Source organism: Sprattus sprattus (genome assembly GCF_963457725.1).
Source record: "Sprattus sprattus genome assembly, chromosome: 7".
In the NCBI taxonomy this organism is placed as follows: Eukaryota; Metazoa; Chordata; class Actinopteri; order Clupeiformes; family Clupeidae; genus Sprattus; species Sprattus sprattus.
In genome coordinates, this window is record NC_137926.1 from 18,412,670 (window position 1) to 18,428,780 (window position 16,111).

General features: G+C 42.3%; 2 protein-coding genes across 2 annotated transcripts; both read left to right on the top strand.

Moving 5' to 3' along the window:
* Nucleotides 1–6,441: 6,441 nt before the first annotated feature.
* On the top strand, nucleotides 6,442–10,272 carry LOC308367744 (zinc-binding protein A33-like; the record flags this gene model as incomplete). The annotated part of the gene is made up of 4 exons (XM_080841736.1): nucleotides 6,442–6,540; nucleotides 7,507–7,529; nucleotides 7,619–7,727; nucleotides 9,988–10,272. The coding sequence occupies 4 exons, from the start codon at nucleotides 6,442–6,444 to the stop codon at nucleotides 10,270–10,272; spliced, it is 516 nt and encodes a 171-aa protein (XP_080697862.1).
* A 1,419-nt stretch (nucleotides 10,273–11,691) lies between these two features.
* LOC308367578 (nuclear factor 7, brain-like) lies at nucleotides 11,692–16,100 on the top strand. Its single transcript, XM_080841519.1, has 6 exons — nucleotides 11,692–12,236; nucleotides 12,979–13,074; nucleotides 13,156–13,386; nucleotides 13,476–13,498; nucleotides 13,579–13,697; nucleotides 13,930–16,100. The coding sequence occupies exons 1-6, from the start codon at nucleotides 11,832–11,834 to the stop codon at nucleotides 14,469–14,471; spliced, it is 1,416 nt and encodes a 471-aa protein (XP_080697645.1). The 5' UTR covers nucleotides 11,692–11,831; the 3' UTR covers nucleotides 14,472–16,100.
* The last annotated feature ends 11 nt before the right edge of the window (nucleotides 16,101–16,111 follow it).

A 16,111-nucleotide genomic window follows, 5' to 3' on the forward strand; every position in this document is an offset into this window, starting at 1 on the left:
TCCTCACCTTTACCATTGACTGGACCTTTACAGGGGCCCAGCCATTTCTGTAAGCCATCAGTGAATAGTCGTCATCTTAGTACCAATCATCATGGAGAAAAAAACAAGTATAGCAAGTGAAAGTAACAATATTTCAATTATTTCCCACTAGGAGATGCTCTCCATCTCTCAGATGTGAGGATTGTGCTGCTGGGACACATGGGAGCTGGGAAGATTTCAGCAGGAAACACCATCCTGGGTAAGGACGCATTTGACTTAAAGAGCACAACTCAATGTGTGAAGAGAGAAGGCGAGGTGGCAGGAAGACGTGTTACTGTGGTCAATGCCCCAGGATGGTGGAGAAATTACCTCTCAGAGAAAACCTCAGAAATTACCAAACAAATTTTGTCGAAGAAAAGAGCAGCTAAGCAACATCTGAAGATCCCTAATGTGTGGAAACATGTCCTGCTATTGTTCACCTGTGGGGACTGGCTTGGAGGTACAACCATTGAGCAGCACATTGAGAGCGAAGGGGATGAGCTAAAGCGGCTTGTCAACAAGTGTGGGAACAGATATCACGTCCTCAACAACAAGCAGAGAGATGACGGTGCACAGGTCAAAGAGCTTCTTGAGAAGATAGAGGAGATGGTTGCTGGGAATCATGGGAAACTTCTACAGTTCAAAAAACCTGTGGTTACACCAGAAGTGCAACAGCTGACATCTTCCCGGCGGGCTGAAAGTTACCAATTCTTTCCACCTAACTGTAAGGATTGGCACAACATTCACTAACTTTACTTAAATATTACTTGTACAATGAAGTAGGCAGATGAAGGCTCAGTTTCACCAGGTGAAAGGTAATAGATATGCAACAAAGGGTATTAAGGACACGTACTTCACCCTCTCTTCATGACAGTCTCGTATTATCAGGCTAATTTATTCTGCGTCATACATATTGGGCCTGCTGTAATAGTATACGTCTTCATGTGATTCACATTAATCAAACACCATACATGTGTTCCCACAATAAGATTAATTTACTTAATGATAAATACAACTGATATTCCAATCATCTGATTTTCTAATGTCTACCAAAAGAAGTATCTCTCTTATTTTCTTTTAGTCAGTGCTGAGAAGAGATCAGAAACATCATCCTTCAGAGGATCACAAGCATCTCTCGGTTCTTCATCCACAAGCTCAGGATATGAGTCTGCTACTTCTGATGCTGGATCCAGCAGATTTTCAAAGATCTCCACGAGAAAAGGAAATCTTGCAGTGGTCTTTGAAGATCAGGAGAGATTTAAACATTAGACCAGTACAACAAGAAGAAAAAGAACTATAACTGAATAACTATTGTTTGCTCAAGTTTCATGTATTTTATTGTCAGATGCACAGAACAACGTAACAATACATACGTTAGAACTTGAGAGCATTATCAACCAGCCCACAATACAAAGTGGCTGAACTTCTGTCTCCGCCATATTGGATTGAGGCCTCCCTATTAATTCCATTGTACCTAAATGTGTGTAATTACTTGTGTTCTGCTTCATGAAATACTGTTTTTCTGTTATATTGTTACAATTTAACATTGATTTTCCGTTAAAAATGCAATCATAACACGTTTTTACATCGTTTGACTTCACGAAGGGTGTTTCTATGGGACACGGGTCCCCATTCACTTTGAATGGTGTGACGTCATCAGTTGTTTGTTTGACCTTTTTTTCTCAGATTTTTTAAAAACTTACCTAGAAGTAGACACTGCCCTATGTAAAAACCTTGTTAGTGTAACTGAAAAATACTTCGGAGGGGATTTGCAAGGTGTCTGGGCCAGCTATCTAATGTTAGCGCTGTGATTGGTTGTTGACCTGTCAATCTCACTATAAACGTTTCCGTCACCACCATAGACACCATTGACTGCTTCAGCCCGTTGCTGTGCTGGAATAAAAAGCACTATAGCGTTTACATTTCTCAACCGATTTCACTGAGTCGCTTTAATATTCAAGGGTTTATGATCTACGTGAAGTACCAGAAAAAGTTTTGTTTCCATGTTACTTATAATCTCGATAGTTAGGCTATAATCGCCATTCGCCATACATGTATGTTTATGATAATCTCTGCTAGACGCTCACTGTTCTTGTGTTCTTGTGCTCCCACAGCTCAGCATGATTGAGAAAAAATTGAAAAAAATCTGCAAATTGTAATATTATGACTATGAGGAATTATAATACACAAGTGGCATGTAACGTGGTCATGTGCACTTCTGTGTCCCTCCTCGATAGGGTTACAGTTTTTTTTCGAGAGGTTAGATTTGATATTGATATTGGCTTGGTATTGACTTGTAATATTGATATATGCACATAAAAGCAACATCATTTCAACCTCTTCGTCATATGAATGATTCCTTCACCGACCAAGGCTGATAAACCACTGACTACACTTCAACGTATTTATATAGTGCAAAAACAATACAATTGCCTCCTTAGAGGTGGTAATAGGGGAGGGGAAACAATCAGGAACATGGCAGAAAAATGGGCAGACCAGGTGAGATCATTGCTGATGTTCACCCCCAGGAACCTGAAGCAGCTGACCTTTTCCACTTTAGATCCATTGATGTGTAGGGTTGCATGCTCCAGCTTCTGCTGTCTCCTCAAGTCCACAAACATTAGTCTTGCTGATGTTGAAAGTGAGGTTATTATCCTTTCACCATGTTGTCTGGGTATCAACCTCCCCTCTGTAGGCTGACTCATCACTCTCATGATGAGGCCAACAATGGTTGTGTCATCAGCAAACTTAACGATGAGATTGGAACTGTGCGATGCCGCTCGACATGTGTGAACGTCATGTGTGAACAAGGAGAACAGGAGGGGGCTGAGCACACAGCCCTGGGGGTTGCCTGTGTTTGTGATCACTGTGGCTGAGGTGCGGTCACAGATTTTCACCACCTGTGGCCTCCCGTCAGGAAGTCGAAGATCCACTTGCATAGGGAGGTGTTTAGTCCCAGGTCCACGAGCTTGGAGACGAGTCTGGAGGGGATGATGGTGTTGAATGCTGAACTGTAGTCAATAAACAGCATTTTCACAAACGTATTCCCTGGGTCCAGGTGGGAGTGCGCAGTTTGCACAGTCAGGGCGATGACATCGTCTGTAGAGCTGTTGGACTGGTATGCAAACTGCATAGGGTTCAGGGTGGAGGGCAGTGAGGAGCTAATTAATGATTTGACTAGCCGCTCGAAGCACTTCATGATTACAGAGGTCAGTGCTACTGGGTGATAGACACTCATGCAGGTGACCCTAGTAGTCTTAGGCACAGGGACGATGGTGGTCCTCTTGAAGCAGGTGGGAAGTACAGACAGGCTGAGGGAGAGGCTGAAGATGACACTGAAGACCCCTGCTAGCTGGTCAGCACAACCCCTGAGGGTCCTACCTGAAATGTCATCTGGGCCAGGTGCCATGAGGGTTGGACTTTTGGAAGCAATGCTGGCAATGCTCAGCTACAGGTAATCCATGGAATTATTGTATGTGCAAAAGTAAGTGAACAGCCAGCTGCATTGGTAAAGTCAAGCAGGTAACAGATTCGGTGAAACATATTTGGGTGCTTAATTGCTTAATAATAAATCAGGTAAACGCAAACATAGAAATGTCTGCATTTTAAAAATTCATATGAATTTGGACTACTCTTTTCTTTTGAATAGACATGATATTTCCCAGCTGCTTATTGTCTCAAAGTTATTTATTAAAGGCATATTTTGAAATTGCAAGGCAGTGTATTGTGGATTTATCATCACAGAAGAAATTGAGCTATGAGATTATCATGATATACAGTTTTGGACATATCACCCAGCCCTAGTCCAGAAGTGAATCCGCCAGAACCTAAAGCAGCTCTACCGGATCAGCACCACCTCAAAGCCAAGTCCATTCCAGGGTCGGCTCCTTATGCAAGACCCCTCACATGAACCAAGGCTGGTCTTTCTACTACTGTGGTGGGGTTATGCATACTTTATGACGTCTTCTGTTATAGATGGTGCTTCTGGCAAGTGTGCTTGCTCATGTCTTATTAGCCTCCTCTCATAGACCAGAGGGTAATGGTGATTTTGCCGAGACTGTGGGAGTCAACTCCATGTCCCGCATGACCTGCAGGGGGCACTGTGGGGTTGCACTTGTTCTAGGTCATGACTCTAGATAATGTCATCTCAGAATCCCCTCGGCTGTATTCAGCACTGAGCCCACGGGCAGCTGTATTCTTCAGATTCACTGATGTTTTCCCACAGAGCTTCTTATCCCACTGAGCATCTGTACCAAGGTCACATCTATTCTAGTCACATCTATTCTAAGCAAAAATCCTCTTCAAACGGGGTTTAGGCACTTTGCCGCAATGCTTTCACTTCTGTCTGCCCAGTCACCCTGTTCTGGAAGGACTGTGTGTAGTGTGCTGCACATAACCTTAACCAGGTTCCAGCTGCTGGGGGGATAGTCTGGGTAGTTCCAGGGTCAGACCCATTCTATGTTCAGGAGCTGTCTAATATTGTGTTTGTGGAGCACATTACGGCTATCTGAAAGCACTGAGCTATTTGTGCTTTGCCTTAATCACTAGTAGAAACTGCCATGCATGGACAGTGTGTCACCTTTGAAAGTAGGTAGTGTATACGTTTTCATGTATGTCACAACAAGAGATCTCCACTGATCTCGTTACTATTTAAGCTAATGATTACTTTGTAAAAATATAAAGTTTTTAGTATAGCATGCAGCCTACAGCCAAACCACTGTTTAGGACTGTTTTGCTGGCTGAATACTTTAAATAGCTTCATCTCCCAACAGTTCATCTCTGTCAAACCTACAGCTGACACTCCTGGGGGGTAAATGGGGTTCCTGAAACACAATCTTGCCTCTCGAAATTTCAGAGACATTCAGGTGCCTCCGTGTTACCCCATATCTCTGGAAATGATCCCCAAACCTATACCATCCATCCTGCTAAACACAAAGTCATCTTCAACCCAACTTTTTACAGAATCAGTCCACAGCTGTTTCATATCACAACCTGACAACCATCTACAGAAGTACTATGGGATAGGCTGGAGTGCTCCAAACCAACCGTGGCAGACTGTTTGTCAAGTCATATGTGAATGTCATTGATCACATTCTTCTGGGAATAAACGCACAAGTCAGAACATTGAGTGCAGCCCTTGGCAACTTTTATCCGGTAATGATCTGAGTTTTAAAACGACAGTTGGACTACCACTGAACTGCCTATCTGACTCCTTTGATTGGTTTAATATGGACACTATCCCAGGTATGCAACGCCCCCTACTATCTCCTTGATCATATACTGTATATAACATGACATCATATATTATTCTGTGTATTTAATGGTTGTAGGATATTTTCTATACTGTTTTGGTAAATTGAACATTGATTGAAATCTAGACTGGTTTAGAAAGGGATTCGTCTCTCAGCCTACAGGACATTACATTAAGCCATAGCTGATCATATCGATTTTTGCGCCGGGGACGGTTAAAACATGCTGTGGGATGGTCATAAAACAGCTGCAAATCACTATCATCTCAAACACAAACCAATCACTAAGTATGCTAAGTCCTTTACTGAAATACACTGGGGAGTTTTTCAAAATGATATATAAACTGTGTTGGTGCAGAAAAGTGCCTTTATTTTCAAACAGATAATTTATGACTTGCACCTGACTATCTTTATAGACACTGTGCACATGACGGTTAAATGCAAGAGATGATATTTGAGCTGTAGACACACTTGCTAGAATCGTTCAACCTCTTACAAGTCAAGACAAGACACATTCACGCTGCAGAGTTAAACCTTTACCCTTCAGCACTTTAACACACACTTACACAGACATGTTTGCACACAGTTCTTTTACTTCTTTCATGAATATTAAAGGAATACTTATGTTCGCATAGTGATTTTCTGCAGAGTGATTTTATATTATGTTCTCTCTGATTCTGTTATAACTTGTATATTTGTCCTGTTCCAGCTTTTTGGAATTATTGGATGTACAATTTCCTCACTGAAGAAACAGGACAATGAATATTTTAAGTGGCAACTGATTGCCTGGTCCAACATTTTAACGTTCATTTCACAATTTTTGACCTATAAGATTAGAAAGATCTAAAGTATGCGGATCACACTGCTGGGGCCATCGCAGAGAACTCACAGGTTTTGGAATATTTTCTGTCTTGCCAAATCTGCTTCGAGACCTTTAGGGACCCAGTGTGCCTTGACTGCAACCACAACTTTTGTAAGATGTGTGTGTAAATCCTGGGATCAGAACGAAGACAGAAGCTGTCCGGTCTGTCAGAGGCCGGACTTCTCCCAGGAATCTAAACCCTGAAGGGCCTCGCTGACGTGCTTTCTGAGAGGATTCATGACCACAGAAATGCAGAGATGAACCAGGAGGTGCTGTGCACCCTTACACGCTGTGAGGCCAACATGGTTCTGCATGAATGAGAACAAACTGATATGCGAGGGGTGGAAGGGTGTCAAGAAGCACACTGGACACAAGCCCATGCGTCTAGAAGAAATTGTGGAGGATAGGACAGTAGGGAAGGAAGGTACAACAGACCCCTGAATTAACACAAATGTTGTTTGACCTTCAGTAAAATTGTATTATCTTGAGTTCTCACTATAGCCACACACAGACAGGTTCAACACATGCACACCCAATACAAAAATTACACACTAACACTCACTACTAGTTTCACCTTGTAATGTAAAATAATTAAAAAACAAATACTTTTGTACATTTGAAAAAAATCCGGTCTGCAAAATTGTATTAATTCCATCCCAATTTTATTCACATAGCACTCAACTTCTCTGGACTTGGATAAAATGAATAAGCAACTGTAATATGCAAAGACGTTGAGAAGGCCTACGTGCTGATGAAGAAACACTCAGCGGTGAGCTGTGAGACAACCCAAACTGTCAGCAAGCAGGAAAAAAGCACTCCTTTGTCATCAATTAGGAACTATTATGTAATGTACAGGTAATATGTTCACAGGCCCACAGTGCACTTGTTCTGAAGAAGATCAAGGCAGTTTGAGAAACTTCATCAGTTTCTGAGAGAGGAAGAGGAGGCTAGACTGACTGCAGTGAGGGAGGAGGCTGAGAGGAAGAGGATAATAATTGAAAGAGGTTTGAAGATCGTTCTGCGATAGATCCATGCTCTGACAGAGTCTATCCGTCGGGTGGAGCATGACCTGAAGCAAGACAATGTGACATTTTTGAAGGTAAAAACTCCAGTACAGGACCTGGCTTTAGCATAGATCCTCACCACATCAGGAAAGCGTCCATTCTATAGCCAGCCGCTGTCTTAAAACTTGCATACACGGGTGTGCCAGGACATGTCTGCACCATCCACAGCTGCCTTAGCTATCTATCAGAGCCATAACATAATAGGCTAGTTTCAAGTAAAGAAAATGTTCCCATAGGCCCACTGCAAATCCTTTCCTCATTGGTTGACCAAAATGCTTTTGTCTAATGAATGCATTTTCCCGTTCAATTCTAGGACTGTAGTCGTACCAGGGCAAGGTGAGATTTTTATGACAGCGTATTTTTATCTCTTCTGTGTGGATGTCTGCATATTACATGGTTTGACTTAGTTATGCGTGTGATTGCAGAGCCCAGTGCACACAGCAGGACCCACAGCTGCTCTCAGGGGCTCTGATAGATGAAGCCAAACACCTGGGCAACCTCAAGTTCAGAGTCTGGGAGAAGATAACAGAGATTGTGAAATATAGTCAGTACATATACAGTACACTGCAGTGTGATTGATCTAAAAAGGTGAAGTGCCAGGGGGCACCTGCTGTGAGTACTTTAAGAACACAACATGGAACCCTTGAAAGGGGAAACCCTTCATTTGTTGCCATTTGGACGTAAGGGAAGGCCCTGCTTTTACAGTTCAGTCATTCTCAGCACTTGGTCACACCTGCATATGAGATACTCATTCAAGATTGTGTCTGTCTCTATGATGAAAACCGAATGCTTCCAACAATGTGTGCTTCTGAATATAACTCAAAGTTGTTGAGCTATTTGCATGAAGGTGCTGTGAAACCACGACTGTGGCATAAATGTCGCCTCTAGTCAGCATGATGTTTTCAAGCGCTTCATTGTGGAATGTAAAGCATTTCTTGAGTGCTGATGGTGGGCCTGTTAATCACCATATATTTAGCCCCCTTCACTAAGTTTAGATTGTGTGAGGCTCTTTTGTCCCAGAATTCACTTTTTCCCTCCGTAAAACCAACCACAAATGGTGTCAAAGGGCAACAGACATGGTGGGGAGTACAGGACAAATCAAACAAAAGTACTTATACAGCCGCGGAAAAAATTAAGAGACCACTTCAAAATTATCAGTTTCTCTGGTTTTACTATTTATTTGTATGTGTTAAAGTAAAATGTACATTTTTGTTTAATTCTATAACCTACTGGCAACATTCCTACCAAATTTCAAATAAAAATATTGTCATTTAGATCATTTATTTGCAGAAAAAGGACAATTGGTCAAAATAGCAAAAAAGATGCAGTGTCTTCAGATCTCGAATAATGCAAAGAAAACAAGCTCATATTCATTTTTAAACTACACAATACTAATGCTTTAACTTAGGAAGAGTTCAGAAATCAATATTTGGTGGAATAACCTTGATTTAAAATCACAACTTTCATGTGTCTTGGCATGCTCTCCACCAGTCTTTCACATTGCCGTTGAGTGACTTTATGCTACTCCTGGCACAAGAATTCAAGCAGCTCGGCTTCTTTTCATGGCTTGTGACCATCCATCTTCCTCTTGATCACATTTCAGAGGTTTTTTTATGGAATTCAGGTCTCGTAATTGGGTTGGCCATGACAGGGTCCTGATCTGGTGGCACTGCATCCACACCTTTACTGGCCTGGCTGTGTGGCATGGAGCATTGCCCTGCTGGAAAAAACACTTCTCAGAGTTGGGGAACATTGTCAGAGCTAAAGGAAGCAAGTTTTTCTTCCGGGACAACGTTGTACTTTGCCTGGCTGAGGTTTGTAAAAGACCATAAGGATTGAACCAAAGCGGACTGGAGGGTCTTCTAGTTCGTCTTCTCTGATGAGTCCAATTTTCAGCTTTGCCCAACACATGGTCGTCTGATGGTTAGACGGAGACCTGGAGAGGCCTACAAGCCACAGAGTCTTGCACCTACTGTGAAATTGGACTCATCAGAGAAGACGAACTTAGAAGAACCTCCAGTCCGCTTTTTTCAATCCTTATGGTCTTTTACAAACCTCAGCCAGGCAAAGTACAACGTTGTCCTGGAAGAAAAACTTGCTTCCTTTTGCTCTGACAATGTTCCCCAACTCTGAGAAGTGTTTTTTCCAGCAGGGCAATGCTCCATGCCACCAGCCAGGCCAGTAAAGGTGTGGATGGAGTACCACCAGATCAGGACCCTGTCATGGCCAGCCCAATTTCGAGACCTGAATCCCATAAAAAACCTCTGAAATGTGATCAAGAGGAAGATGGATGGTCACAAGCCCTGAAAAGAAGCCGAGCTGCTTGAATTCTTGCGCCAGGAGTAGCATAAAGTCACCCAACGGCAATGTGAAAGACTGGTGGAGAGCATGCCAAGACACATGAAAGTTGTGATTTTAAATCAAGGTTATTCCACCAAATATTGATTTCTGAACTCTTCCTAAGTTAAAGCATTAGTATTGTGTAGTTTAAAAATTAATATGAGCTTGTTTTCTTTGCATTATTCGAGATCTGAAGACACTGCATCTTTTTTGCTATTTTGACCAATTGTCATTTTTCTGCAAATAAATGATCTAAATGACAATATTTTTATTTGAAATTTGGTAGGAATGTAGCCAGTAGGTTATAGAATAAAACAAAAATGTACATTTTACTTTAACACATACCAATAAATAGTAAAACCAGAGAAACTGATAATTTTGAAGTGGTCTCTTAATTTTTTCCGCGGCTGTATATAGTAGTGGTTAATTTTTTACATGTGGCTGTTATTTTCAGACCCTTGACCCCAACACAGCGGATAGCTGGCACTATCTTTCTGAAGACATGACCAGTGTGAGGGAGAAAAGAACCAAACAGGAGGTGCCGAACAACCCGGAGTGCTTCACAAAATATGTCTATGTGCTGGGCTCGGAGGGCTACGCCTCAGGCAAGCACTGCTGGGAGGTGGAAGTGGGGAACCGAAACAAGTGGAGCCCAGGTCTAGTCAAGGAGTCCATTCAGAGGAAAGATGAGACGTTCATGAAAACACAGTTTGGATTTTGGACACTCTGGATGACTTAGAACAGATGCACTGTTGGTGGTCTGCTCAGTCCTCTGGAGAAGAGACCAGAGAAGGTCAGAATCCAACTGGATTTTGAGAAAGAGTGCTGTCCTTCTACGATCGATGCCACTGAAATTACCTATATTCACATGTACAAAACCACTTTCAAGGACAAGCTGTTCCTATTCTTAAGCACAGAGACTGATGAAAGTCAGACAGGCATCCAGATTAGCCCATTCAATCTTTCCTTGATTGCAACCCAATAGATGAAAAGCATACAGAAGTGTGTAAAGGCATTCATTGCATTAATTCTGTACTTTGAAGGTTTGTATGTCCACTATATGGTTCTCAACTCGGATGAATTGTATATTACTTGTCAGTGCCCAACCTATAATTAATTCAATTCAATGTATTTATAAAGCACCAAAACAATTAAATTGTCCCAAGGAGTTTACAGAACCCAGGGCTGCTTGCATACATGTACACGTACACAATACATACAAACTTAAGATGGTATGTATGAAAACGTAACAGTAGATAAGATGGGGAGAGAGCATTCAAGTATTGTAGAACAGCTTAGTTTATCACAAGGGTAAGTAGAGCATTGAGACAGAAAATAAGGTCAATAGTGGCATTTAACTACATACGCGTAAATAGGCTAGCACAAAGTATGTAGATGTTTCATGAGCAGGGTAGAGTTAATGCACGACAGAGTGGTGGGGATGTGTAGGTGTAGGCAGAGGGTTGTTGCTAGATCAGGTGGAGAGACTACAGCCGCATCCCATAGTCAGACTAGGGAAGAGAACTGCAACTCTTGTACGAAATGTGCCCTATAAATAAAGTCAACATGTGTTGTCTGTAGTTCAATTTTATTTATTTGGGGAATTTTATGTTTGTTTCATTTTGATGAGTTATCTTTAGTTATGTTGGTGAATGGGAGTTTTAGTTATACAGGACAGGATAATTACATGTTCCCAGGCCACTCTGCCTGAATATTGCTGTTAGAATAAAAGTAACACCTATGAAGTTTTAAATATTTTACAGCAAAAATAATGATATCTTCAGTAGTTTATAGATAGTTACATAATGTGGAGTTAAAATAAAATCAAATTGAACTTGTCAAACTCTCATTTCTGATTTAAAGTATTGATTTAAAATCTCCTTTACCTGTTTATTATTGTTTTTTTTTTAATCTGAGATTAACCTTTAGTTACACTAGAGTCAACAACAGAAAATAGATACATTTATGGCAAAGGATAGTCTTACTCAGAAACTAGACCCCGCCAGACCGGAGTCAGATCTGGCTGAGGGAACTGCGAAGTTGACGTGCCAGTGCTGTCATCCTTTTATCCTGTGGCGCCATCTATCGTTTGTTCATGGTGCAAACTTCGAGAGTAAAGTATCATGATGATTGTCACAAGTTAAAGGTCAAGACACTTGAGAGCCATCTGTTGTAACCTCAAGAAACAGCCCTGCCTTCCTCCAGTAGTATTTTCTGTGACCTGCTTAGCGGCACACCATTTCCAAAACTACGTGAATTACCCGGGTTCCGTTAGCGCGGTGAGGTAAATAATCGGACATGGCAATGCAATCGCACATTATGATACGCTTTCTGCGCTGTCACATCTGCTCGGAAACTTTAGATGAACCCGTGTCTCTCCGCTGCAATCACAGCTTCTGCCAGACCTGTCTCTCTCAGTACTGGACTGAAGCGGACTGTCGAGACTGCTCAGTGTGCAAGAGAGAACTTTCCAAGGAAACTCCAGGAATCAATATTTTTCTTAAGGAGCTTGCAGATGACTTTGCAGGAAGAACACAACTTGATAAAACCAAAAACCAAGATGCCGTGTGCCGTAAACATCCCAAGATGCCAACATGGTTGTGTGTGGATGAAGGGATCACAGTGTGTGAAGAGTGTCAGCATCCACTTCAGCACGCTGGGCACAAGCTGAAACGTGTGAAAAAGGCAGTGGAGAGTGTGAGGGTAAGAAAATGCAATCCATAACTCTCCATGGACATATATCATATCTTATGCCACTTGTATAAGTATAGAAGCATCCTGGTGTTAATGTATGAACCGTGGCTTGACGCTCTACAGTTGCTAAAAAAAACTGTTAAGCGAGTAAATATCCAGACCGCAGGGTTAAAACAGGACACGGTCTCTGAAACTAATTTTGCCCTCTCCTTAAAGCTGTCATGGGGGGGAGAGATCGGATTCCGACATTCTATACCAGTCGTGAACGCCGAAGTCCACGCAACCAAAACAAACAAATACTCTGTAAATACGATTAAATAGAGAAATACTGCGTCCCCAGACTTAATCTAGAGCTGTTCTACTTAGGCTGCGCAGAACACCAGTAAGTCGGATGGTTTGATAGCTAAAATATTTGTGAAGGAAAAAAGAAAACTGGACAGATCCCTGGATCTGAACCCGTGTGTGGAGATACACACATCCCCCACATTGCAGTCATGGCAGGCTGAAATTACATACAACAGTGCCATGTGGCTGGTGCTGAGGGACTGCATAGTGTGTGTCAGTAGCTGTGTGCTGTGCTCTGTATTAAAGCTTTGAATGAACTTGAAATAGTGAATCAGTTCAATAGTGAATTATTTCAAAAACAACACCCAATATGCTGCACATTGTATTTAATTAATAAACAATAACTATAATCCGGAAAGGAAAGAACTTTACAATGAAGCTCTTCACATGCTCTTCACATGTCTAGGAACAATTGCGCTCCAACCTGGAGCGAATGGAGAAGCAGCTTGACAAGTGTATCTACGCTGATGAAGTTTACAAGGACATGGTGAAGCATATGGCGGTAAGGACCCATCAAGCTTATACTAACATGTCATGTATCCATTTGAGAATGCACAATACTCAATTTACTTAATACTCGCAGGGTCAGAGAGCTGCTACTGAGAAAAATATACAGAAGGACTTTGAGCAGCTTCATCAGCTCCTGAGAGAGGAAGAGGAGGCGAGACTTACTGCAGTGAGGGAGGAAGAGGAGGAGAAGAAGAAGGCTATTGATCGAGAGCTGGACATCATTCAGGGCCAGATGCTGTCTCTAGAGAATTCCATTCATCAAGTCGAAAATGACTTAAAACAGGACGATGTGTCATTTCTGAAGGTGAGTGATTTTGTTGTAATTTTGCTGTGATTTTGTACTGTTTGCTTTCACCTCAGTATAATAGATGTATATTTTCTCTCTTATTTTAGGATTATAAACGCATAACAAGCAGGTAAATCCCATTACGTCAATTGAGGTCTTTAAATCTGTTCGTTATGCTGTTTGTTGAGTGACTCTTGTGTGTGATTGCAGAGCCCAGTGCACACTGCAGGACCCACAGCTGCTCTCAGGGGCTCTGATAGATGAAGCCAAACACCTGGGCAACCTCAAGTTCAGAGTCTGTGCGAAAATGCAGGAGAAAGTGAAATACAGTATGTACTGTATGTATTCTATAATGTATTTCTAAATATGGCAATTTGCAGTTGGAATCAGTCTTAAACTCTCTCTCTCTCTCAGACATAGACACACACAGACACGCTAATACACTCATGTAGCCTGCACTGATGCTTAATACGGTACCTACTGGTTATAATTTCCACTACATCAAACGGAAAGAATGGCCTTCTGCCCTCCTCCAACTTTTCCCTTTGTGTCATATTTCAGCTCCCGTGATTCTGGACCCCAACACTGCGTCTGGCTGGGTGGTTCTGTCCGATGACCTGACCACAGTCGGATACATGACACCCAAGCAGGATCTGCCCGACAACCCGGAGCGCTTCACGGAGCACGCCATCGTCCTGGGCTCCGAGGGCTTCACCGAGGGCAAGCACAGCTGGGAGGTGCAGGTGGGGGACAGGCTCAAGTGGGTCATCGGCGTTGCTCGGGAGTCAGTGGACAGGAAGCAGGACTGTTTCCTCAAGCCCCTGTATGGCCTCTGGGCCATGTGGAAGCAGGGTGATGAGTACCACATCACGGGCAAGACGCTTTCGCTGCAGAGCGCTCCGCAGAGGATCACCGTGGAGCTAGACTTCGAGAGAGGGCGTCTATTATTTTACGACTCCAGCGATATGTCCCTCATATCCAAATACACATGCAGGTTCAAAGAGAAGATGTTCCCGTATTTTAACACACAGGTGGACATGAGTGAGAAGCCCTTACAGATGTGCCCAAGCAAGGAGTGCCAAGCAGAAATGAACAATGTTTAGTACAACTTGATCACATCCACTTAAGTCATCTCTGTGCCAATGCTTCCTTTGATGAACATTTCACACTGTGTTGTTGAATTTCCAGTTGTATAGGAGAACTGATATGACTTGAATTATAGAGTATGTAAGTGTAGATTTCTATAGCTCAAGAGGATATTCTAAGAGAAAAATCTCCTCCAGAATAGGACCTTGTTCAAGTCAAGTCAAGTCAAGTCAAGTCAAGTCAAGTGTACTTTATTGTCAAAAATCTATGTAGTAACAGGGTTAGCACAGAAGTTTGAAATTGCGTTTGACCAGTCTCCAATGTGCAGTTTAAAACATTTAAATAAGACATTGACAAAATCTCTCTCTCACACACACACACACACACAAACATTTAAATAAGACATTGACAATAATCTCTCTCTCACACACACTCTCACTCACACACACACACACACACACACATACACACACACACACACACATACACACACACACACACACACACACACACACACACACACACACACACACACACACACACACACACACATAGCAGCAGAAGTACAATCAGTGGTCACAAGGTGCAACCGTAAAGTAAAGTGCCAGTGGCATGGTGAAGTGACTATGGAATGTTCATGTGGTTTTCTTCAGTGTGTTGATGAGTCTGATGGCTTATGGAAAGAAGCTGTTACTCAGTCTGCTTGTGCGGGCCCGCAGGTTGCGGTACCGCTTCCCTGATGGTAGAAGGGAAAACAGACTGTGTGCTGGATGAGTTGTGTCTTTGATGATGTTCATTGCCCGCTTCGAACAGTGTGAAGTGTACAGTTCCTGAATGGCTGGTAGGGATGACCTGATGATCTTTTCCGCTGTCCTCACCACCCTCTGCAGTGCCTTCTTGTCTGCAGCTAGACAGCTGCCGTGCCAGACAGAGACGTTGCTGGTCAGGATGCTCTCAATAGCACCTCTGAAGAAGATGGTGAGGGCAGAAGTGGGGAGATCAGCTATTGTTATCAATAGTATCAAGACTTCCTACCATTCTGTCTAGAAAGCTAAAGGGTTTTATGTGAAGAGGCCCCTTTGGTTCTTCTTAGGCCTCCTAAAGGTTATTTGGAGAAGCTTTACACAGGAACCCTTTGAGAACGAGCCATATGATCTTTTCTGGGTCTTTATGATGCCTTAAGATGTAGAAATACTAAGCCACTTGTATTTCCCCTGCACTCTAGAAGCACTGGGTGAACTCCAACAGAAATAGAAAGGTAAAATTAGTAAACAAAATATCTCACTCCTCATATGATACTCGTATTAACCTGGAGGGTTTGCCTGATACCATACCAAGAGGGTCATCCAAGAAGGGATGTTTTGAATGTTTGTTGTAATGATAGAACATGACCACTAGATGTCCATGCATCCTAACTAAAATTATGACAATTCTGCAACCAAAATGTCTAATGTGGAGAGATTTTATGCAGATAGTAAAAACTCTCATAATAGATGTTTATGCCGATGTTAAATACTTGTCAAACTGGTTGTTTATCCCATGTGTCGCTTCCACTGTCTCTTTTCTCCACTGTGTTGTCAAACACCAGACATGGTGGTGAATGATGCAATGAACAATAAAGAACAAAACACACAAATGTGCTCTCAGTCTGTCTATG

Coding starts and splice junctions, on each gene's coding strand:
- LOC308367578 (XM_080841519.1), top strand. CDS start 11,832: ATGGCAATGCAATCGCACATTATGATACGCTTTCTGCGCTGTCACATC. Junction 13,075..13,155: donor ACATGGTGAAGCATATGGCG/GTAAGGACCCAT, acceptor TAATACTCGCAG/GGTCAGAGAGCTGCTACTGA. Junction 13,499..13,578: donor TATAAACGCATAACAAGCAG/GTAAATCCCATT, acceptor GTGTGATTGCAG/AGCCCAGTGCACACTGCAGG.